General features: G+C 35.1%; 1 protein-coding gene across 12 annotated transcripts in view; it reads left to right on the forward strand.

Moving 5' to 3' along the window:
• ROBO2 (roundabout guidance receptor 2) overlaps positions 1-26,589 on the forward strand; it is a 1,283,870-nt gene that overhangs the window by 1,194,079 nt on the left and 63,202 nt on the right. For all 12 annotated transcript variants that reach the window (XM_071220606.1, XM_071220604.1, XM_071220607.1 and 9 more), the window contains exons 11-17: positions 3,228-3,309; positions 3,741-3,903; positions 5,498-5,664; positions 8,777-8,898; positions 16,834-17,065; positions 19,691-19,815; positions 21,994-22,165. In XM_071220606.1, coding sequence (XP_071076707.1) covers positions 3,228-3,309; positions 3,741-3,903; positions 5,498-5,664; positions 8,777-8,898; positions 16,834-17,065; positions 19,691-19,815; positions 21,994-22,165 — 1,063 coding nt within the window. The remainder of the gene's footprint in view (positions 1-3,227; positions 3,310-3,740; positions 3,904-5,497; positions 5,665-8,776; positions 8,899-16,833; positions 17,066-19,690; positions 19,816-21,993; positions 22,166-26,589) is intronic.

Here is a 26,589-nt window from a genome sequence, read left to right on the forward strand (position 1 = left end):
TAGCGAAGACTTAGAGGCTTAAAGCAGCACCCACTTATTGTCTCACAATGCCTGTGGGTGAGAAGCCTGAGCATGACTTAGGTGGGCCTTCTGCTTCAGGGCCACAAAGTCTACAGTCAGATGTCAGGGTTGTGGTCTCATCTGAAGGTTTACTGAACACAGATTTGATTCCAAGCAACATGACTATAGCAGCACTCAGTTCCTTGACATATGGATATTCCTGGTATGACTGTTTTCTTCTTCAAAGTCAACAAAGAGAGAGTCTCCTAACAGGTGAAGCATTGCAGTTCTATGCAACATAATTACAAATATGACATCCTGTCACCCTTGCCCTATGCTGTTAGCCAGAAGGAAGTCAACAGGCCCCCCACACTCAAGGTGAGGGATTACAGAAGGTGTGAATACCAAGAGGATATATCATGGGGGCCACCTTCCCTCCAAAAGTATATTCAAGTCTTTCAACCAAATATAGAGAGCCTCCCTCCATGCAAAAAGCTCTATTCCAGTGCCAGAGATATATTATGGTAATCATAAGGTTGAGAATGAGAGCCTGAGGAAAAATCGACTGAAAATGATTCAGTGGAAGAATTATTAGAGTGTGGTCTCTAGGGAGAAATTGGGAACCAAAATGAAGGAAAATTAAAACCTCAAAAGACAATGTTGAAGTTTCTCTTTTAAAATGATCACAATTGGAGCTCCAGTGGCGCAATTGGTTAGCACGCAGTACTTATAAAATGATCACAATGTTCTTCTTTTACAAGGTAAATGTATTTGCATTCACACACTTTTTTTTATCATTGTAATATACAGACACGTGCATGAAAATAAAGAATTATTCTATTTTCACATTGTGTGCATGCACACACAAAAACACAAATCTTTAATATATTAATATAATTAATATATAACTTTTTCATTTTAATTTTGAGACACAGACATTAATTACTGCTCTAAGTAAGAAAAATGATTTAAAATACAGTTAAAGAAAAATAAATTAATACAGATTTTAGCCTGTCTTTTTATTGATTATAAATTAATTGTTAACCTTCTATGAACAAAATGGGAATTATTAAAAAATTGATGCCAACTCCCCCTGAGTAAACACTTTAACCTCCTCTCTGGGCTAAAGGCAGACTTAGGCCATGAGGTTAATGCAATTTCACTGTACTGCTGAATTAGAGGTTGTGCTTGAATAGTCAGAATCCCCAGTAATGTTTGAAGGAAGCAATTAAAGGTGGGAGCTTGATGATGTCAAACAAACTTTGAGCCCTCTGACAGCTTTCTTAATAGTCTGTCTGAGATGCAAGCTCCTGGGGGCTTGTCTGCAGCCAACAGTACAAGGAGAATAGCTGGTGATGGAGGGCAACAGCACCTGAATCTTTTTTTAAAGCACTTGGTTAAGGATACAAGGAGAAGGATGGAAAAGATATGAAGCACTTGTGCTCAGAAAAGACATTATTTACAACTGAAGGAATAAAAATGAATGTGGTGATGATATAGGACTGACTTTTAACTCCTATATCTAGGAGTTATAAAGGAGTCAATGATATCTAGGCTTTTGCTAGAACTTTTGCAAAACTCGAAAATGAATCTTGTTCGCCCTGACTGGTGTGGCTCAGTGGGTTGGGTGTCTTCTCACAAACCAAAATGTCACTGTTTTGATTCCCGTTTGGGGCACATGCCTGGGCTGTGGGCCAGTTCCCCAGTTGGGAACATGTTATAGGCAACAGATCAATGTGTTTTTCTCATACAATGATGTTTCTCTCCCTCTCTTTCTCCCTTCCTTCCTCTGTCTCTAAAATAAAGAAATAAAATCTTTTTAAAAAATGATTCTTTTCATGTAATATGACTGCCCCTAAAGGGAGATAAAAATGTGTTTTACAGGACTTCACTCATATCAAAAGACTTTCTGTAGGTTATCTTCCTTTGTGTCTTACTATTTCTTTTTTGGTACTTAATGCAAGAGGGAAAAGAGCATGATGAACATTGTGTCCTTATAGTTCGGCTAATTGGTAGCTGAATCTGTATCTTTTGAGAAATAGAATATTCTAATGCTCATTAAAACATACCTACCGCAGCTAATGTCAGACTTGTATCTCCACACAATGACAAGGAGATGCTGTTAAGAAGCATTACCTACCTACCCTTCTTTTAGCGTTTGCACATAATAACAAGTGCTACATTTTAGTTCAACAGCTATAATAAAATGCAAATTCTTTACTCTTTCAGCGACCATATTCAAATGAACATCCCATTAAAACCCAGCCTCAGCTCATTATATTTAGTTTGTGAGTGATGCTTCTTAAATGAAAAGATTTCTAATGACTGTAATGCGTGCACAGCCACATTCGAAAGAATGGCTTTTCCTACAAAGGCTATCCCCCATCATCACTTCGTATAATGGAAGACAATTGTATGGAGATAATATGGCAAAGAATGACATTCCAGAGCAATTTGAAACTTAGGTTGAAATACATAATGACATTTAAAATCATTTAAAATGGTGGAACGGCAGTAACATCCATGCACTAATGATTTACTTGAGAATCAATTGTGGAAGGTTCAGTCATCAATACACTTACATGTTGAACCCAGCAGACATTATATTCTATGAACTCCCATATTTCATCAGCAATTAGACCCGTGTTCATCACAGAATCTTAATTCTACATCTTCTGACTCGCCTTATTCTGTTTGGTCATCAGTTTCTCCTCCTAGTCTCACTTTTCCTTGCCCTGAACGGATGCCAATGCCAATGAATGTTTCCACTGTAAGCCCACAGGGTTCAGCTACAGGGAGGGTTTTTGAGTTCCATCTTTTATTGATCTTTGGGCTTTTGTCAATGCGTAATCACAGAGTATTCTGCCTTTTACATTTGTAAAATAGAACTCCTGATCATATTATCAATTATCCCTAAAAGTCTTTTGCCACTCTTCGATGAATAACAAAAACATTTTAAGTAATCAATAAAATGGCAACTTTTATGTATACTTATAAAAAGAGTTATGTATTAGATTTTTCCTGTGGCCTTTCCTCTCCAAATGGCAGGGATTTCATAGGCATGATTTATTTGGTTTTCAATGATACAACTTTATTCAAATCACTGTTAACCCTGCTACAATTTAAATATAGCTGAATACTGATCTCTTTACAGGGAAGGATTTATTTTTTAATTTTTTAACAACTTCTTTTTAAAACTTTCATTCCTTCCCTTTCTTGTACACTAGATTTCTGATACTGGCACTTACACTTGTGTGGCTACAAGTTCAAGTGGGGAGACCTCCTGGAGTGCTGTGCTGGATGTGACAGGTGAATTCTTTGTGAATTATCATAACAGGAGAAACCTTGAGTCCATTTTAGTGATTAGCTCATTAGAAAATACCGGGTTTAGAAGAGATCGATATTTTAAATTCATTAAATATAAAAATTAAGTCTTGTGCTACTTTTTAATACCTGAACCACTGGGCACATAACATTGCATACATGCAATTTGATATTTTTCCCTGACTACCTTGTTATTTTATTTTCTCAGTCTAAACAGAAAGCAATTCTAGTGATCACATGTGAAAGTAAACATTTAGTAACATGTAAGAAAAGCAAATATTTACTTATGTACTTTTTACTCATGCAGCTTTCTCACTATCTAGGCCAATTTCTTTAATACACTATTTTCCCTCTTTTAACCATTGTCATCAGCATACGCATTCAGGAATAAAGCTTTTTCTGTTTGTCCTCTATAGAATCTGGAGCAACAATCAGTAAAAATTATGATTTAAGTGACCTGCCAGGACCACCATCCAAACCGCAGGTCACTGATGTTACTAAGAACAGTGTCACCTTATCCTGGCAGCCAGGTAGCCCTGGAACCCTCCCAGCAAGTTCATATATCATTGAGGCATTCAGGTATGGGACAATTCCTGTTTTCTCCATTGAGTTTTGCTTTAGCTTCTATATCCTAAAATCTCATGTGAACTATCCTGCTGTTTCATTTTAAAGACATGTTCAACCCATGAATTTTAAGAATTTAACTTTTAATATGACTTTATTCAAGAATAGACTTTATTTTTTTTCATTTTGAACAATTATAAGATTAAATATGTATTATCCATGCCTAAGTTTATAGGGTCTAATTCATTACATAGTAATCACTTAGCTCCTTTCTTTACTCTGATTGTTGTAGGATTTAAGATGAGAGTTTTGCCATTAGAATTAGGCACAACATAATTTAATTAGACACAAGGACATTTTAAGTTATTCAATGTTTATTGAGGCATGGAACCCTGGAACTTTGCTTCCTAATAGAGCAGAAATTAATTCCAGTGTTTTTGTTCTAAACATTTGAATACATCTATTAGGTATACTTAAGAGAAAATTAAAAACTACAATTAAGAGTTGATTTCATACACCTCTGATTGCTGAAAAGAAATGGCCAATTGTTGTTTGAAATAATTGTTATAAATTTAGGGATACAGACTGTAAGTGAGCAAATACCGTTATAAAATTGTCCTGTGAGAATTCAATAACATACTCACACAGATGGGAAAATGTAGTTTCGTGCTCAGTTTTAGTGTGATTCTATTTGCTGTTAAAAAGATAGTGATAGCCTCTGTCCTTTCCAAGCACTGGGGCAAATTCTTCAACATGCTTTTGTTGTAGGCTTTCCGAATCCATTGAAGGTGATGATTGATGCAGTGTTTTAAAATTTCAAAATACTATTTTTTTTAAATTTTCATGCTTTGATGCATAAGGGCTTCTGGGAAATAATGGAAGTCCCTGAGAAATCCGATTTTCTCTTCATTTTGAACAAAAGGAACATTTGACCTTAGAGTGCTCTTCAGGGGCATGCCAACCATAGCTGGCTGTAGAGGAGTCAGAGATATTTGGTCATTCCAAGATGTAAAATCACGATACTGTGTAATGTACAATTTTATGAAAAATGTGACCAAGGAAAAATATTTATTACATGCTTCCTTTCTTCTTTTACAGATATGTAGTTTTAGAAGGCTTTATTATAATATTGCATGTGGAATTGATACAAAAGAAAACACACCTTGTAACAAGAAAGTGTATTGGCATAATTTACTCTGTAGTCCATTTATTCTTTCTACAGGTTTATTCTTTTCAAGGTATATATATATATACATTTACAAGGACCATACTTATTGTATAAACTTGATGTTGTGATCTTGGCCTCTGTTCCTTTTACAGGTATTCATTTAGTGGGCTGCTGTGCATTAGCAAAGGGCTGTCACATCTCCTGGGCTGAGTTTAATTTTGTTGTGCATGGCACTTTCGTTAGGTGGGCTCGGCTTTGTTGTTGAATAAACTGAAATCATCCAAATGTTTCATTTATTGGGCTGAACACTTCAAATGTTTTGTGTGTGTGTGTGTGCGTGCGTATTTAATTTTCAGCCATTAACCTTTGTCATTGATACCCAACTCCTTTTCCAGTAACTTTATGACTGTTCTTTAAGTGAAATTTCTGTTCGTGTTTCAGCCAATCAGTGAGCAATAGCTGGCAGACGGTGGCCAACCATGTAAAGACCACCCTCTACACAGTGAGAGGACTGCGGCCTAATACAATCTACTTATTCATGGTCAGAGCAATAAATCCTCAAGGTCTCAGTGATCCGAGCCCTATGTCAGATCCTGTGCGCACACAAGGTAATCTCAAGAGCTGTAAACACGATCAGTTCTACAAGGAGGCATTACGCAGCTCTTTAAGAGCAAAGGGATTGCACCTAGAAAGATAAATGTGCCTGCATTGCTTATTACAATGATTCACTAGACCTGAGCCAGTTTAGAAGGTAATGTGCTGTTCACCTTAGTGAATGTGTCCTCTTTCTGGAGGTGTCAGAGTCTATTTAGTACAAAATAAATAAGGTAATTGGATATATTTACATAGGAATAGTGAATCAACTAATTTAGGGCTTTATAATATTTCAAATGGAGGAAAAATGTTACTTATTCTTTGAAATGAATAATACAGTATTAAAGACTGCTCTGTAGTGGGTAAGGTCCACAAAATAAAGATATCATTCCTCACTATTATTCAGGAATTCTGTTTTTATAGAGAGGGGGTCTCAAGGGATGGTTGCTGTGGAAGCAGCATCTCACCACCTGGGTAGACATTATAAATGCATGTTCTCAGGCCCCCATCTCAGATGTCTGGAGGTGGGACCCAGTAGTCTGTGTTAAGGGGCTCGCAGGTGGTGCTGATGTTTTCGACAAGTTTGACAAGCATCGCCACAGTGTGTTTTATTAAAGCAGAGGTTTAAAGGAGCAATTTGTTTCAGAAAGCAACAAATCAAGTTTTCTTCCTGAGGTATGTGATTCTTTTGACTGGAGGAAAAAAAAAACTCCCACTCAGAACATTATAACATAAGATGAAAATGGAAGACTTCTCAACTCATGTTTACTAGTCCATCTCTTCAAAATGAGAAGTCGTTGGAATCTAGGGGTTAATGTAAGATGTGGTGTTATAATTTCTCTTCATACTAGTAGATGAAGAGAATTAATAAAATAGAATGGTGGTTTTATTATTTGTTACAACCTGTTTCCCACAGGGTTCTTGAGAAAGGGTTAATTATGTCATATTTGTAGAAGGCTTTGAATGAGATATAATTCAAAGTAGTATTTTTATGCTATGAAAAGCACCATACAGCCATAAAATATTATTATAATTACAATATAGTGCGGTGATAGTTACCAGCATGCTATTATAACAGAGAAGGGTTCCTTAAAGGAATCAAGTTAAATAAGTTACCACGTGACTTGGTAACGTTACTGACATGATGACAGGAAGGGAGGAGAGAATGCCACTTGGCTATTGTTCTCTAAGCAGTAATGTGATTAATTTTCCATGATGATAAAGGACCTGTAGGTAAAGAACCTGTCTCAAGAGAAAGAAAAAAGTACAACAAGGAATTTGAAGACCTGAAACTGGTTATATTTTACCTCGCCTGGATCCAGTTGCTTTTAGTGTGTCTGAATTTAATGAGTAAATTAAATTAAATTATTAAACTTGAAAAAGAAGAGGTGCATGGTTTTCACACAGAAAATAATAGTGCCTAGATCATTTTTACCTGTGGAGATAGAAATCGGCCATTTCTTTGAGCAGGCCCGATGGAAGGCAGGGAAATAACAGAACAGGGAAGATTTGGGTGTGATTAAATCCAGCAGACCTTGATCATTCAGTAATTGTGCCAGTCACTAAATCTTGACTCATAAAATAACTCCGCGGTGAAAAGGTCAAAAAAGATTAATGAAAAGTTGTTTGTGATCTGACTTGTTCCAGTTGAGAGACTATATAGGGCAAGAGACTTATGTTCTTTTCACAGATGTTTAATAGGAAAACTCATGTTTTGTGTCTGAATGTCACAATCATTTTTTGACACCACACTTGCAACAGCTTTGCAATTTGCAAAGTTCTTCTTTTCAAAGAACACTTTGTCGTATGAGTTCTTATTTTTTTAAGATGTTAAATACTACAGGATTTAGAATCATTTTAGTACATACTAAGTAGCAAATGCCTGTACTATCAGCACCACAATAGCCCATGTATATATCCACACAGGGCAACATTATTCACCTAATATTAATAACTTTTTAAAATCAAACTTGTTCTGTTTAAGGATGAAAAAAAGTGGAATGGGAAATGGCACCAGAGTGTACTTCCCAATTATTTATGTCCCAATTTAAGTTAGTACACCCAATTTAAGTTTTGGCTGAGATATGCACTTTAAATATTTTTGCAAGAGTGTTGCACTGTGTCCTGAGAAAATAGAAGAAAGCAAGATTAAGATAATAAATCAATTTAAATTGGACTTCCTTCCTTAAAGAAGGTAGTTGCAGAAAAAAATTCAATTTAATATTACGGTATACCAGTTAAAGAAGTTGATTTGAGTATGTGTAAAACTCAGTGTTTGATATCAATTTGTTGGAGTTGAATGACTATAATTTATATTTTTAAGGAACATAGACTACAAACCCTTGTATGGTACAATGGAAGAGTTTCTAAGTGAATGGTAAATAAGAAGCCAGAACATATGGCTGAGGGTATATTATTCTAAATACTGCAAATATTTTTTTTTCCTTCCTCCCCACCCCCTGCAACAGTTTCAAATGGCAGCTGCATCACCTTTCGTCAGGCATTGGTGCACTGCTCACACTTCATTATTTAGGACATTTTATCAGTATTCTAAGTTTTTTGTTCAAAAGTATTTTTTGTGAATTTAGGGGACTTCTTCCCTTTCTTTCCCTCACTTCATTTACCTTTAGTAATATGATTCATTTTTCCAGTCCTTCTAACTACTTTTCTTCCACATTCCTAGACCAAATAGGTCAAGGAGTAAGAACACACAATTTACTAATTGGGATAAAGTATTAAATAAATTCCTAAACAGCAGTTTTCAGTATTACCCCACTAACACTCAAGGAAGTCTTTCAATATTGCATAAAACTTATGTTTCCAGAGAAGTCTTACAGCACATATTTTATTCTTTTATCAAAAAATAATAAGACCTTCCACACCAATGTATTTGAGTGGGGTAAGGGATTGCATAGTATTTTATTAATATTTTAATGAAAATAAATACAATCATTCAAATTATGTTCTAGCATTATAGTATGTATATAAATATTCTTTAATGTTTTGTCACAAAGACTTTTTATCTTCCCCTGTAATGATTTCTAATGGCATAATATCGGCATGTGTAATATATGTTGGAATTTTGCTGTGAACTCTTACAACTTGGGAACGGTTATCTGCCTGTAGATATCAGCCCGCCAGCACAAGGAGTGGACCACAGACAGGTGCAGAAGGAACTGGGCGAGGTCATTGTCCGCCTTCACACTCCAGTCGCACTGACTCCCACGACTGTTCAAGTCACGTGGACGGTAAGTTTCCCAAGGCCACGTTAGTAGCAGGTTCTTTGATTCCTTTAAGGGAAAACCAAAAACAAAAAAGAAAAAACAAGTAAACAACCCCAAAATAGTAATAAAAACCCTTACGATTTAAAATCAAGGTGAAATCAATGGCAAAAATAAAAGTACTCAGTAGATAAAAGAATACATATAGGAAAAAATGATTGCTTGCAATATGTTACAACCTCTGTCTTCTGAAACTTTTAATATCCTTATTGAGATATAATTCATAAGCCAGGGTTAGAAGATACAACTCAGTGTTTCTCAGTATACTTACAGTGTTACACAGCCATCACCAAATCTGACTTTAGAGCATTTCATCATCCCAAAGTGAAACCCTGTGCCCGTTAGCAGTCACTCCTCCTTTCCCTCTCCTTCAGCCTTTTGCAAGCACTGATCTACTCTCTGTCTTGTAGATTTGCCTGTTCCCTTCATAGGAATGAAACATGCAATATATGCTCTTTTGTGCCTGGCTTCTTTCATTCAGCACAGTGTTTGGGAGGTTCACTCCTATTGTAACATGTATCGATATTTCATTCCTTTCATTAGCTGATAGCAGTCCATTGTGCAGATATATCACGTACGTCTGCCTATCCATTTATCAGTTGTTTCTACTACTGATGGTTTCATGAACATTTGTGTACAAGTCAACATATGTTCTCATATCCCTTGGTATTTACCTAAGAATTGTTGAGTAATATGATAATGCTTTGTTTAACATGGGATGAATTAACTGCCAAAATGTTTTCCAAAGTGGTTATACCATTTTATGTTCCAACCACCAATATTTGAAGGTTCTAGTTCCTTTCACATTCTTGCAAATTCACTCATATTCTCACCAACACTTGTTATCATCTGTCTTTTTTATTATAACCATTCAAGTGACTGATAAGTGGTATATAATTGTGGTCTTGATTTGCATTTCTTGAATGACTACTGATGTTTTGCATCTTTTCATGTTTTTACTGAGCAATTATATCTTCCTTAGAGAAATGCCTGTTTAAATTACTTGCCCATTCCTAAATTGGGTTGTCTATCTTCTTATTATAGTCTTGCAAGAATTCTTTACATATGATTTGTAAGTATGTCCTCCTAATCTGTGATCTGTTTCTTACTTTCTTTTTTTTCTTCTTCTTCTTTTTTTTATATAAATGGACTTGTGCTTATTCCCAACTGTCGTCTTCAGATTGACCCTTCTGTTTCTTACCTTCTTAATGGTGTTATTTGAAGCACAATTATAATTTTGAGGAAGATGTCTTGTAAATTTAAACCAAACATATTTATTTTCTTTTAGCTGAATCTCATCTAACAGCACCAAACATGTACATACATAATTTTTAAAATTTGTCATATAATTTAAAAATTAATGAATGTTAAGAAATAAATCAATATTTTAATATATGCTAAAGTGTTCAATTGACTGCATTAATAAATATCAACGGGTTCACTTTCATTTTAAAATGCAAAATGTTTTCACCACGTAGTAGCCACTTCAGTGGGAACAACAAATAGCATAAAAATAACCATATTAGTCATATATCAAAAATACTAACATTTGTGCATATGCCTGAGTCTTTGTGTGTGTTTGTGTTTTGAGAAGAGAAAGACAATCTTCTCTGAGCCTCATATAGTTAGTGCCAACTTCTCCTTTGCTCCCTGGATCTCCCTATTATAATTTCTAAAAATCCATGAGGAAATGCATCAGGATGATAGAAAAACATGTACTGTTTAAGCCTTCTGTTTATGTGATAGATCTTGTATATTGTACAAGTAATGGACATACTAGTTAAGGATACCTAGAAAATTTCCACTTTAATTATAATCTTAATCAAAATATTTATGATTATGCCTCTATTATTATTGTTATTTTTTGGTTTTGTTTTAGAAGAATGACAAATAGGAAAACAACAACAACAAAACTGGATTACCCTTCCTCCAAGTGTTTTAAAGAAATAACTACTTCACCCATTAAGTTCCTCAACAAAGGAATTTGAGGAAAAAACTGGTTGTTTTACATCAGTTCTTAATTTGTGTTTGAAGTATAAAACACAATGAATAGAATTATTCCAGTGTCCTCTCAATAATAAATCCATGGAACAAATCCAGATCTACAAGCCTTTTTTTTTTATCCTCCCCTGAGAACATTTTTTTTCTTGCTTTTTTTTTTTTTTTTTTTTTTTGGAAAGGGAGGAAGAGAGAAGGAGAAACAGAGGTGGTATGAGAGAAACATCCATTGGTTGTCTTCTCATACATGCCCAAACCAGGCATCGAACCTGCAACCTGGTTATGGGCTTTGACCAGGAATCAAATCCGAGACCGTTTGTTCTATGGGACAACGCTCCAACCAAGTGAGCCACACTGGCCAGGGCTCATCAAACCTTTTTTGAGAGCCAATTTTGTGCTAGATGTGTGGGGTTCTATATAAAGAGACACAAGTCTATTTGAGAGAATCAGGTAACTTTTTAATGACAGTACACAGGGATAGGTGCCATAACAAATATATATACACCCTATAGAGAGAGGTTTCAATCAAAGAGGAAGAGATTAACTCTATCCTCAAACACCAGAAAAGGTACTAACTCTCATCTGCTTCCCTTTGAGGAAACATGGAGGCATTATTTATTAGAATAGAAGTACCTTATCATTTCCTTAATTCAGATCTGCTTTTAAAAACTTTCAAATCTGCTTTCAAATCTGCTCTGAAATGTAGACAAATATGTAGTCAAATGGAAGGCCTTTTAATGGTGGTATTTCAACATATGATCCTAGTTGGGGCATTTTGTTACTTCTTATACCAGACCACGGGCCTGATGACTCATATTTTTGGCCCCTGAGTACCCAATTGAGCAATACTTTAATAAACATAAAATGAAGTGTATAATATTTTAAGAGTGATTATCATTAGGATTACATTGTTTCTAATTTTATTTGTGATGTAATTTCACATAGACATCTCTGTTTGTGGCACATAATGGTTTCTATTCTTCTGCTCCCATGAAGGGAGCATAATGAGCTCTTAATTCTCCCAACGGCACAGTAGCAGTATTATCTGCCATGCCTCTCCCATCTTTCTGTGTCTTTGACTAGAAGAAAACTAACAAGGCCAAGGAAACAGTTGTATTTTTAATAGCAGATTTTTCCTTATACTAAATTGAAAAGGTCTTCTCTGCTCTGTTGGGAGTTTTGAACGGGCTTTTTAAAGCTGCTTCTAAATGTGGGAATTATTTGGATAAGAATCAAAGTCATTATGTTCATGAAGTTAATCACTTTAAAGTCATTGAGTTAAAAAGAATAAATCAAATTAGATCAAAATTGCAGGTCAGTAGTAGCCTTCGAGCTTTTTCAGGAGAGGGACCTTGTCATATTCATCTTTATATCCCAAGAAGCTTGTCATTTCGAGTTTTTGTGTCTCCCTCCCTTATGAGCTTTGCCTCTGAGAGTCTGGAATCTGTAATTTCTGGTTTTTCAGAGCAAAGCATCATTTCTGAGATACCCTTTCAATAACTATCTGCAGGATGATTAACTCTGTTTTCCATGCAATTTTTTTTGTTGTTTTAGAAAGCAAAGTGTTCAATTATATCACAGGCTATTGTTCCCACGAGATAAGCATGTAGTTGAGAGGTAAATGTAGTGAAATAAAGCCAGAGGGGGGTAAGTTTGGTTACCAAAGAAATTATGACCAACTATTTTATTTTGATGTCACATTTTCAACTTGCTAAATGTGCATGTTCTTTAAATTAACATATTGGTTGAGTTAACAGATGTGTTGGGTTGGAGGGAAGAAATATATTTCCCAGCCCATGTGTTCATATTTGGGGTCAAGTGAAGTGATTTACCAATGGTTAGCAGGATTCTTTCTATTACCAAACATATATGTTGTTTGTACTAAAAAAAAATCCATATGCCCCACCAGGCTAATCTTGAAGCACCAATAGTTAGCGAATGGTACATTCTAAAAATGACTGCTTTTATAATGAGGGTAGGCATAAAGTATAAGAAAATGACTGTTTTATAAAGAAAATAATACCATCTTTAAAAGTTTATTCTGGTGTGTGTATATATGTCTGTGTGTGTGTGTGTGTTGTTTTGGTTCAAGGACAAAAAGAATCACAGACCCTCTGCCCCTTAAATATAACAACTGGAGTTGAAAGAATGCCCTGGTGAACTGGTTTCAGAACTCAGCTAAATCCAGATCAGTCACCAAGCTTAGTCAAGCCCACCTGAGAACATTTATTTTGAATTTTCAGTTTAAGGGGTTTTTTTAAATAGAAAGGTAAATATTAAGCATCTTAAATATTTCAATGCAAGTGTTGCTTTGAGGATCACACATGGACCCCCTGTTTTGGGTATATACTTAACAATGATGCTTTATCATTGTGCATCACTAAAACTTGCCAAGGCTTTAACTTATGTTAGTCATTTAATTGTGCCTGTGCTCTTGTACTAACATCGGTATTACTTGAGCAACTTAAGTAACCTGAGACTCAGAAAGTTTAAGAGGCTAAGCTGTAACTCAAGTGAGACTGAACCTCTCTTCATCTTTTCACTTTGTCCTTAAGACAACTTTTTTTACTCATGTTTCAGAAAATAAAAATTTTTTAAATTCAATAAACCCATGGAATTATGTCCAGACTCATAATCAAAATGTTAATAAAACTAGTAACAAGCATATGGTTTAACTTGAAAATGACCACCTGTCAAAATGTGCTTCAGAAGTCAATGGTGTAGAATGCATATCCAATAAAAATCCCACCTATTTTTCCAAAGGCAGTGTTCAGCATTTTCATCGTTGCTTCCACCTGTAACAACAGATTTTTTTTCTGAAAAGAATGTATTGCAACTGTACAAAATCCAGTTAAACTATTTAGTTATTAAGCAGATCATTAGAAAATACTGGCTAGAGGCAATATACACTGAAGTGAGCAAGGCAATATTGTCTAGTAAACATTAGCTTCATAAAGTCCCTAAAACACTTAATTAATGAAAGCCAAACATGGATAAAACCAATTTACCCTGATTTACAGACTCCCTTCATCTGGAAACAGCTGCTTAATGTTCTTCTTAAAAACACAGCTTGCTTCTTTCAGTATTAACAAGCTATTATTGTGAGTTATGTCTTTCTTTCAGTATATAAATTCACTTAAAGTGAATGCAGAGAAGTTTATAAAATGCAAGCTTAATGTTGTTTTAACATATGCTACAGTGATTTTTTTGAACACTGACAGTTTTGATGAAGGGTATCTCTCTTTGGATCCCATAAATTTATTTTTTTTTCTTTGTAGTTGCCTTGTTTTATAATGTCAGAACAACTTCTGCTTTTCAAAAAAATACGTTGTGTTACAAACTTGTGGCACGGATGAGCGTTCAAAGACCATGAGGTTGGCATCAGAGATGGACTTATTTTTTCATGACATGACCTCATGCAAAAGTAGCACAAATTTCAGAAAATCTCTGAGGGTAGAAAGCTGCCAGGCGGGTGAAGGATTCTTACTAGTTGAAAGTCAACTGTGAAACTGGAGTTCGCTATCCGTAGAAACTCACATGCTCATGCTCACCAGATCCTTGAATTTTTCTAACTTGGACATTCTGAAGGCAGGAAAAAAGTATGTTCCTTTCTCCATTGTATTTTGACTGAAATTTGGGGGCGGAGGCGGTTCTATGAGGACATGTTTATTAAAGCTGAGGGCAGTGAAACAAGGAAGGACTTAGCATGGGAGAAGCAACAGGAGAGCCGAGGCTGGGCTGCCTTAGTTCACTGAGAAGTTAGAGAAAAATGGGCTTTGGGGACTGGTTCAGGGGATTAGCCTGGGACAAGCTGTCAGCTGCCTTAGAGTTTAGGAGACGCAGGGCAGTGGGGAAAGCAGGGGAAGGAGAAGGGAAAGGAAATGGCATGGGAGAGCATGCATGTGGGCTCCTTTGTCTGGAGGCTTGTATCTCTCTCTTGCAGACTGGAATCTTAGGGCAGGTCTTACGGAGGGTTGCAGTAGAACAGTCATTAGTTCTCCAGGTGCGCCCTTTCAGGGTCATGGTCTCTACTGATTGGTCAGTAACAGGGTGGGCCTTTAGTCATTGCAGTTGGTTCTAGCGTTGCCCACCTGCTTTTTGCTGCTTTTCAATTTTCTACATTTACTTAAAAAAATTCAATGCTGCAAGTCAAAAGAAGTTAGAAGTTAATACATGAAAGAAAAGCTTTTATTTTTAATGTGTTAATTGGATAAAGATATTTTAATAAGCTGAAATTGCCATTTTTATCATTACCTATTCTATTTTCTCTCTCCTCATCCTTCCAAAAATGAGTTTCTTCCACCTCTTCTTCATTAGATTTTGCACTTTATTTGACTGTGAATTATGTCAAGTTAAAGGCTTTATTGAACATGACTATTAAACTATAATGTATGGAATATTAATTGGAGAAGGTACTATGGTAATTATATTTGCGAAGCATTTCCAGAAACATGGCAAGACATTTAAAAACAGCTAAAAATCCATTTCTCTCTGAAAATTAAAAAAGAATGGTAAAACTCCAATAAAGATTATTTCATAAATGTACAAAGAGAACATGTTTCATGAGAACATGTTTCATTTTAGCTTACATTTTATGTATTCATTTTTATGTATTTATGAGTGAACAAAAAACTTTCAAATTTCTATTTGATACGAGTTTTCAGATTCAAAATCTCAGATTTTCATTTAAAAACAGCTGCTTATCCTCTATACACTAAATGAATAAAAAGATCAGAAAGTTGTCAAGTTGTACCAGTAGTGGGACTACTGGTAAGTGAATTAAAGACCTTAATATTTATCGCTGGGTACAAGCTTTAGCTCTACAACTTTTAATCTCTCTCATAAACTTCCCCCACCCACAGGAATTGTACACACGTTGCTCTTCAGCCAAGGGATGAATCCTACTGTCCTTGTAGATCTCAGCACTGTTCTTCAGGCAAACTTCATCTTCCCTTCCTGATTCAGTCAACTTCCTCTCTGCTCTAGGCTTTCTTAGCTCCTTGTCCATCTCAGTCACAACACTTACCTATGTGTATTTGTTATGGCCGCAACTTGAACACTGTTTGGGTGATCATTAGACAATGCCCATCTTCCACATGGCTTCCACACACCGTGAGGGCAGGGACTGACTCTTGCCAGTTTCCATTTTTATCACCAGATTTTTGCAAAATTCTTGGTGCTTATTGGTAGGAATTCCAAAACTGTTTTGAGTGAGTGAAGGTATTAATGAATGAACAAGGGATAATAAAGGAAATCCCTGACTAGGAGCACATAATATATGCAACCACAAAAATAAGAATTGTTGAATGTAGGAAAAGAACAAACAGATAAGAAATAAAGCTAGAAAAATTGGCAGGTCTAGGTCTTGACAGGCTTTTGTGCTAATCCAAAGAATTTGAATTAAGTAGGTATCTTAACAACCAGAGACATTGAGGTTGGGAACAGTCTAGCAGTGGACAGGGGGGAGTGGGGTGGGGACAGTGGGAAGAGGGGATTGCAGGAACTATTATAAAGGACACATGGACAAAATCAGGGGTGAGGGTGGAGGTGGGGGAGGGAGGTGGGTTCAGCTGGGGTGGGGTGGAGGGATGGGGAGAAAAGGCATACAACTGTAATTGAATAACAATAAAATTTTTTTTTAAAGTAGGTATCTTAGATACCATGAAATATTTTAGACAGGAAAGGGAGTTGTCTTTCTAGTCAGTTTGGAAATAACACGGAGGCAATGTGAACTCAGAATTGGAAGAGGATGTAAGAAGCAGGAATGTGAATGAGAAAGCCGAGGCGTCACTCAGATGATAATTGATGAGGACTGAAGCAGGGACAAGAGAAATGAGGATGGATCCATTATGTTGTCTAAGATACTTCCCTTTGGTTTCAAAACCATTTTGCTATGTCTTTCAGGTTGATCGCCAGCCCCAGTTTATTCAAGGCTACCGAGTGATGTATCGTCAAACCTCAGGCCTGCAGGCTACATCAACATGGCAGAATTTAGATGCTAAAGTCCCAAATGAACGAAATGCCGTCTTAGCCAATCTGAAAAAGGGGGTGACTTATGAGATTAAAGTTCGACCTTATTTTAATGAGTTCCAAGGAATGGATAGTGAATCTAAAACAGTTCGAACTACTGAAGAAGGTCAGTATTCAAATTTGTAACATTAACCAAATTTAAACTATAATGAAGCCAATTTCTGTCAAAGTTCTAGTTAATCATCTTCCTTAAAAGAGAAGCAAGAAAACCTTTAAAAGTGACTCCAGCAAGTGATATTTTCTCTATTTATTCTGAGAATTCCCTAAAATCTGACAACTCAAAAATAAAAAAGACGTTCAAGTAATTTGAATTTTTCGTAAGTAAACATTTGCCCAAAATCTTGCTTGTCAGTACATTGGAATTTGATTCTAATATTTCCTCATATATCTTTGTGCGTGGATTAGGCTCACTTGGCTTCAATAAAAGACAGGGAACTGGAAACTCAGGAGTATAGGCTGTTCATTGTCACTTCCCTTTTTTTTTTTTTTTTTGGTATAGTAAAACATGACCTTGTCTTTTATATGTCTCCTTCCCTGTGGCCTCTGCCAGTCTGACACGTCATTTCTAATTCAGAGAGCCACTTGCGTGTTTGCAATAGCTTTCTTCTTACTGTTGTTTCCTCCTCCTCTCCTCTTGTTTACACTTCAAAGTCAACCAGTGATGAACATGAAATAAACATAGGTCTCAACCAGTCCATTTATTAGGGTCTCCTTCATTTAACTAGAGGCTTGTAATAAATTCTGTAATAAAAGTTAAAAAAAGATGCCAAGTATAATAAATTCCTCCCTTTTCAGTTTTTCTACTAATTTTATGTATATAACTTCCACAAAAAAGCCTTTTTCCTAAAGATACTTTATATAAATTAGTGTACAGCCTTAAGAAAATGTATATAGGTTACTCATCCTAACATGTACGTGTTTGACCAAAGAACTTTTAAATTATATACATCTCATAGTCAGCAACACAGTGAGAATGTTGTCCTGACGTCCGTTTACAGTGTGGTGAACTGACTTGGGCAGAAGTGCATGTTTGTAGAGGTATCGCTAATCTACTTCTAGCACATGTAAAGGAAAAATGACTAAAAATTAATAATGGTGTTATCACTATTCCATTTTACCTTTCTGTTGAAAATCCGTAGTACTAACGAGCGGGGTAATTCAATGCAGAATGCTGTGTTTGAAGTGCATTTCCATAAATCCATTTTGCTGCAGTTAGGCGTTTCCTCTGGATTAGACATTTGTCAGTGTTCGCGGTGTGTTCCTCTCCGATTTCTGAGGCTTTCTGGAGGTAACAAATGGAACTTAAGTGTCCTGTGCTGGGGAACGATGAGTGGCGATTTGTGCTCTTTCACGTCTCTAGAAAGAAGCTGAGCACAGGAATAACTGAACTGCCAGAGAGCAGGCACCGTGTTCTGTCCAAGCCAGCAGGAAGGCCAATGAGAATCCCGTTCTCAGAAGTTACTTTTCAATGCAGTCGACTTAATAACTTCAAAACTGGTTGACAAATGACTAGATTTATGTCATCGTGCCATATTTTGGAGCGGTATTATCACACGGACGAATACTGAAGGGTGGTCATGTGGTGTGTGTGTGCCTGTATCTGAATGTAAGTGTGGCCATGACAGATTTACCAAACATGGGACACTTTATTCATAGGGTTTATAAATGTCTTTTGCAATCCAATTGCATATATTTTCAAAGGGCTAAACTGTGTAGAGTTGTGAAAACATTGACCCTCTTACATAATAATCCTTTGAATTTTGTTTTAACTCTTAATACTTCAATATTAATTTTTTTTCCTTCAGTTTAAACTCAGAGATTCACGGAGAATTGATGTTTTCCAGCAAAATTAGTATTTGCTAGCTCACTGTATGAGAGAGGCTACAGTCTCAAATCAGACAATTTTCCTCATTCGCCTTTTCTCACTATGACTACAGGAGAAATCATAAAGGAAGACAATGTGAGAAATTAAAATTTGTCCATGTCACATTTGACCTAACAGGCACTGTTTTCATTTATAACTTCAACATTCCTTAAACATCAATATAAAATAAGTCTGAAAGCTTAAATTATGCATCAATTTATATCAGTCAAGTATGTTTTTCAATATGAAAACATGTTTTTTTTGTTGCTAATATTTATAACGGTGTTTCTGTTTTTTATTTGTTAAACTCAAACGAAAATGAAATAAAAAGGATGTCGATAATGCCACCACTCAGAAGTAATGGCTGATAAAATTTGGGAACACATCATCTCAGAATAGTTTTTATAGCAGTATTTTGTTTGTTGTTTTCTTTTTCAGGAAGAACCTGCTAGAGTCAAAAGAATCACAGTTCTAGAATCGGACATACTGTGTCCAAATTCTGCCTTAACCTCTTGCACTAGACTTTCATTTTCTTATCTGTAAAGCTGAGATAAGAGTTGCTCTAACTTCCTGAAGTTATTGTGAGAATTAAATCTGACACTTAGCTCTGCTGGGTACATAGTAGAATGTTAACTGTTCAATTTATTATTCAGGTCATATTATCACAGCTATTGTACTTACTTTAAATCCACCCATTATATGTGAAAGATATTTTATAAAAACTGTCACTGTCGAATACTACATGCACATGTAGAACTGCTGAAAACCAGAACCTCAGGCATCTTGTCTTCATACTCAGATTCTGCACGAACACTGATGCACACCAAGACTTACAGTTTGTGTTTATTCTAATTACTTCCTGTGCAGCCCCAAGTGCCCCTCCACAGTCTGTCACGGTGCTGACAGTTGGAAGCCACAATAGCACAAGCATTAGTGTTTCCTGGGACCCTCCCCCTCCGGATCATCAGAACGGAATTATCCAGGAGTACAAGGTAGGGCCTGCGCGAAGAAGGGAGGCTCGCACAGGAAGGTTTCCGAAGATGTCTCAGGTTCACGTGGATGGGGAACATCTCTAATGTTCCTCTTCTAAAATTTGAGTGTAAATTAATTTTTATATCTTTGCATGGCAGCTCAAGAAACAAATGGACAGGATTTTAGAACGTGAGTCTAAGGTCAGAGACAACACAAACTCAGGTGCACAAATAAACCACAACAGCGAGGTGGCATTTTGTTATTAGAGTTCTGTGTAACAGGCCTTCTAGCAGCGTTTTTGAAATTGTGTTCCCAGAAAAAGATGCTTCAGGGGTTAGAGAGTCGGGCTGTGAGAGGAGGATGCGCGGCACCAGTTCCCGCCCTAAATTCCATTTTTGCCAGTTTACTTCAGTTTTGTTAAACTATTTCACTCCAAAAAGGCAGCCATTAAAAAAATAAAGTTTGAAAAACAACTGCCTTACAAACAATTGGTTGATTATCTCATTTTTCAACTAAATTGGTTGCTATTTAGAGAGAGTATATATCTGTTTTTTCTTCACCATCACGTGATGTTTAAGAGACATAAGATGAAAACTTCAAGATTCTGATTAGGTGATATTATTAGACCTTATGTAAGAGTAAAATATGTCTTCATTCCACCTTGCAAAAAATGTAAAACTATAATTTTTGTTATTAATAGTTATATACATGATTCTCACAAAAATATACTAGATTGACCCATTTGAATAGAAAACTAGACACCCTAATTTACTCCAGAAATTAACAGTTGGTAGGTGAAATTAAGATTACTTATATAACTCAAAATATTGCAGAGTGAATTAAGTTATATCTAAGAAAAAGATCATAAATCTAAAATAGAATTTTCCTAAATTAATGTTTAACTTACTGAAGCAAATGTGGAGAATGTGCATAAGCTTTTAAAATTACTCCCATCACATTATAAAGAAATATGCATAACAAATAGAAGAATAAGGTACTTTAAAATGAGATAATTATGTAGATTCTAAACTTTTACAAGTGTTAGGATACGTTGTTTTAAGAGCAAGAATAATCTGGTATGGTGTGTCTTTGTGTGTGTATGTATATTTTAATAAGGGTAAGAATTTTACTTTAGTATCATCTCGGACTAAATATCCTAAACTTTCATTTACTTAAAAATTGATTTCTTTTTACACCATGATAATTTGTGTCATAAATTATAAACTTTCTCCCTCATATGAGATTGTCATATTTTGGTAATAAAATATATATTTAGTTAAGGACTAACTATTCCTTCATTAATAACACAGGTATAGTATAACTCCAAGTCATATATAACTCACAGGAATCATTTTAAAGAAATCCTTTCAGAAGCTTATCTATTTCAGAAAACAACCCTGAGTGTTCCTTGTGTGTCCACAATATGAAGCACTATTTAATAGGAATGCAAATATGCAAACATAGCGCCATTCGTTTTCTCACACGTTGTACAGTAACAGATCTCCATGTCCCAGGAGAAAGTACGCCTTAAAATTTCTTACTCGGGGTAAAAGTCCAGCTTCCCTCACATCAGTGTTTAAAGACTTGCCACCACTGTGCTCTCATGCATGTGTAGGTGTGTGTAGGTACATTGAACAATATGAAGATTTATTACTGTCAATGTAAATATTCACTTTAATTTCTTCTCAGTCAATACCTATAACTTAAGTCAATTAATCTTTTTAACTACTTCTGTGTAAGTTAATATTTTCTTAAATGAAATATAAATTACTTAGGTATGCACCTACATACTTTGAATATTACAACTCATAATCACCATATTTTAATAGATTATACATATAATAAATCTTGATAAGTAAATTAAGCAGAAGAATTTATGTTTTAATCCATATGCAAATGCTGTTTTAAACCAGGGACCAGTTTCTCGAGGCATTAAGGGAATTACTGTGTTATGAGCATGCAGTGTTCATTATCAGATATAAAGGAACAAGGCATAGCTTCAGCTTTCCTTATTGTTCTTCCCCTAAGACACACGCACGGACTGCAGAAATCAGGCTTTAAAAAATGTCAATTACAAATACTTCTCTAAGCCTAGGTAGTAGACTAATCACTACTAACAAAAAAATCTGTTATATTCATCTAATTACCAGAAAGGATAATTTTATCTTCTTTTGTTATTCACTTTACATTTTTTGTAGATCTGGTGTCTGGGGAATGAAACACGATTTCATATCAACAAAAGTGTGGATGCAGCCATTCGGTCTGTAGTAATTGGTGGATTATTCCCAGGTGTTCAATACCGGGTAGAGGTTGCAGCTAGTACCAGTGCAGGGGTTGGAGTAAAAAGTGAACCGCAACAAATACTAATTGGTGAGTAACAACCTGTGTAGCCTGTGCTTCAGAATCCGTCGGCTGGTACCACAGTGGATCATTTTTGACTCTGCGTCCTGACGCTGAATATGCAGTAATGAATGAGAGGTTGCATACATCATAAAGGGAAATGGGTTAGTTTACTGGAGTTTCTTAAAAAATAATTAGCAACTTCTCATGCTCTTAAGACTCCCATAAATTCTTAAATTATAATTACTAAGAGTTTAATGGCTGAAAGTTTGTTTGAAAACTATTTTTAATCAATAGGTTTAGTAGTAATTTTGATGCCATTGAAATATAATAGGAAATAAAACAATTGCTAAAGAAAGTGCATTATATTTTAAATCTGCATGCTTTCTCTTAGCCAGAAAAATTTCAAAATTCAGCCAGAAATAGGCCAAAAGAAACTTTGTAATCTGAATATAATATCCCAAAGAAGAAATACCTATTAAATCTATTATCATTATTACAGAATCTATTGCTATGGATAATGTTTGCCTGTTTTTGAAATACATATAAGTTAAATAGTACAGAATATAATATTTTACATATGGCTTATTTTACTAAACATAATGTCTTTAAAATTCATCCATATATATTATGCAATTCATATGTTTTATTTCTGGGAAGTATTAATTTGTGTGAATATCATATTTTGGGTTTTTTCTCTTCAGTAAATGAATATTCTTGTGTAAGCTATTTTGAGGACATATTTTTTAATTTCTTTGGAGAAGTATCTAGAAGTGGAATAGCTGGGTAGTAGGATTGATACACTTTGACTCTACAAGAGACTTTAAACACTTTTTTCAAATTGTATAATTTTTGACTCTCAATATTACTTCCAGTATTTCTACATTGTCACCAACACTTGATGTTGCCAGTCCATAATTTTAGCCATTCTCTTGAGTGTAAAGAAGTACTTCCTTTCACTTTTCTTTGATAACTAATGATACTGAACAACTTTACGTGTGTGTATTGGATATTCATATACTTTCTTTAATAACATTTCTAAGTCTTTGACTTTTTAAAATCATGTTTGTCTCTTTTACTGATTAAAAGGAGTTTACAACCATTCTTCATACAAATTATTTGTTACATATTTGTATTGCAATTTTTTTTGCTTGTCCATGACTTCTATATTCAATTTTTAATAAATGTTTTGTAGAACAACAGTTCTGAATTTTAGTGAACTGTAGTTTATCAAACTCTTTTTTCATGTTTAGTGCTTCATAAGAGATTATGTCCTACCTCTAGCTAGTGAAGATATTTTCTTATACAAGCTTTATAATTTTAACTTTTATGCTTAGGTCTCTAATTCATCTTCAAGTAATTATATGTGGCTTGCAGGTTGATGCTTATTTATTTCCAAATATGTATCAAATTGTGTCCACATCATTTATTGACTTTTCTTTCCCCAGTTGACCGTACGTATATGTGTGGATCCATTCCTAGATGTCCTGTGTTGTTCCATTTCTTTATATGCCTATCCATCTGCCAAACCACTGTCTCAATTACTGTTAAGTTTACAGGGAGTCGTGAGATCGCTAATATAAATACTCCATCATTTTCTTCTTGTTTTGTCTACTCCAGACCTGCTTTTTCATATACTTTTCAAATCAGCTTGTCAGTTTCTATGTATGTTGGGATTGTTTATTGAAAACACAGTGAATCTCTACATCAAATTGGAGAGATCTAACATTTTGACAGTGAATATTTTTCTCCAGAAACATGATACACCTCTCCACTATTTACCTTTATGGCCTCTCAACAATATTTTGTAGTTTTCAGTGCACGGTTGTGTTAAACATTTTTCTGAGTGTTTGACTTTTTTACACTAAGTGGATTTATAAAATTTTCTCTTTCAATATTCTATATATGTTTAATTTTATATATTGCTCTGTTATCATTATCATTATTGTTAACTTCACTTATTTATTTTAATAGTTATGAAATACTTCTGAGTGTATTTGGATAATCTGTTTTCTTTCTCCTTATTTTTGTTAATATGATAAATTCTGTTGAATGATTTCAAAGGTAAATAAACTTTGCATTCCTATATTATGCTTTTTACGGATATTACTGGATCTGATTTGCTAATATTTTGTAAAGAATTTTGCATCTGCTTATGAGGGATATTGATTTGTAGTTTTCTTTCCTTCTAATGTGTTTGTCAGGTCTTGGATTCAGAGTTGCTAGCTTGATGAAATAGTATGGGTGTAGTCCTTCCTCCTCTATATTTTGTAGAAGTTTTTGCCAGGCCTTGTATTATTTCTTCCTTAAATGCTTTCTAGAATTTACTGATGGTATCTGTCCCTAGGGTTTACTATATTTTTATGAATTTACACTAATTTGGGATTTTTATTTTTTCTGCATTGGTTGTGTTAAACAGATTTTGGGGTTGTGCTCACCAATGAATCTGCCTTATCCACCTAAGTACTTAAATTTGTTAGCACATACTTACCTTCAACATATCCTTATTTATATCCTTTTTAATAGTAATGTTTGCAAGGTGTGTAATAATACCACCCCTTATTTTCTTATATACTGAAGACTATTATGTTTACTCTTTTTCTTTCTTCTTTTTTTGTTGTTCTCACCCTCCTCATCTCTCTCTAATTTTAATCAGTCTATTTATTGTGCATTCACCACCCCAAGTCAAGTCTCCATCCGTCACCATTTATCCCCTCAGCCTTCTCTACCTGGAATCTACTTTCTCTGATAGTATAACCACATCATCTTATGTTTACTTGGTTTGCTTTTTTTTTCCATCCTTTCATTTTAACTTCTGTTCTCTGTATTTAATGTGTGTGTAACTATATATATATATTTATATTTAGTTAGTTCTTCTTTCTTATCCAATATGACAATCTTTGCCTTTAGACTATTATCTTTAAGGCAATTCATTTACTGTATTTGAGTTTACAATTATTATCTCACTATTTATTTTCTGTCAGACTTTGTTTGTATGAACCTAACTTCCAGATTTCTTTCAGATGAATTAAAAACCTTTGGTTGGTGTAGCTCAGTGGATTAAGTATGGGCCTGTGAACCAAAGGGTCACTGGTTCGATTTCCAGTCTGGGCACATGCCTGGGTTGCAGGCCAGGTCCCTAGTAGGGGGCACAGGAAAGGCAACCACACACTGTTGTTTCTCTTACTCTCTTTCTCCTTCCATTCCCCTCTCTCTAAAAATAAATAAAATCTTTTAAAAAACTTTAATATTATATTTTATGTCCATTATTGGATTACTGGGTATACCTCTTTAATAGTTCATCCAGGTCTTACTTATAAGGGTCTTAGAAAATACGATTTCATTTTCCTTTCTTCCATTTTTTGCTATTGTTATGCCATTTACTTATGCACATGCAATAAATGCCAACATGCAAAGCATTATTGGTTGTGCTTTAAACTGTCTCCAGATAGAAAGTTATGATATGGTAAGATTAACCTTGTTTATTCCCCTTTTCTCACAAGCCTGCCCTTTTGTTTCACATATTTTACCTAGTTTTCTACTCATTAACCATGTGATTTCATGGTCACACTTGTTATTTCATGTGCAGAAGTGGAGGTATCCAGTGAATTACTTATTTCATACAATACACTTTTCTATTCTATTCTTTCCATTTGTTATGTTTTATTTATTTCTTCTTCTTCTTTTTTATTGTATTTTTCCCATGAACATTTATTCCCCTTATACCCCCTCTCCCCTGCAATCACCACACTGCTGTCCATGTCCATGAGTCCTGTTTCATTTTTGCTCAATCCCTCCACCCCTAAAATCCCTCATAACTGTCAGCCTGCTCTCTGTCTATGGGTCTGTCCCCATTTTGCTTGTTAGTTCAGTTTGTTCATTAGATTCCACATTGAGTGAAATCATATGGTGTTTGTCTTTCTCTGACCAGTTTATTTCACTTCAGCATAATGTTCTCCAAGTCCACCCATACTGTCACAAAGGGCAAATTTTTCTTTTTCTTAATGGCCAAGTAGTATTCCATTGTATAAATGTCCCCTAGCTGTTTTATCGTCTCATCTAATGATGGACACTTGGGCTTCTCCCATATCTCAGTAATTGTAAATAATGCTGTAATGAACATATGGGTACTTATGTTCTTTTGAATTAGTTTTGGATTTCTTTGGATATATTCCCAGAAGTGGGATCACTGGATCAAAAGACAGTTCCATGATTAATATCTTTGATGTATCTCTATACTGCTTTCCACAGTGGCTGTTCTGATCCGCATTCCCACCAACAGTGCAGATTGCTTCCCCTTTCTCCACATCCTCACCAGCACTTGTTGTTTGTTGATTTATTGGTAGTAGCTAGTCTGACCGGTGTGAGGTGATGTTGTTTTAATTTGCATTTCTCTGATGATTAGTGATACTGAGCATCTATTCATATGTCCATTGGCCGTTTTTATGTCCTCT

The sequence above is a fragment of the Desmodus rotundus genome, chromosome 2 (assembly GCF_022682495.2).
Source record: "Desmodus rotundus isolate HL8 chromosome 2, HLdesRot8A.1, whole genome shotgun sequence".
Taxonomy (NCBI): Eukaryota; Metazoa; Chordata; class Mammalia; order Chiroptera; family Phyllostomidae; genus Desmodus; species Desmodus rotundus.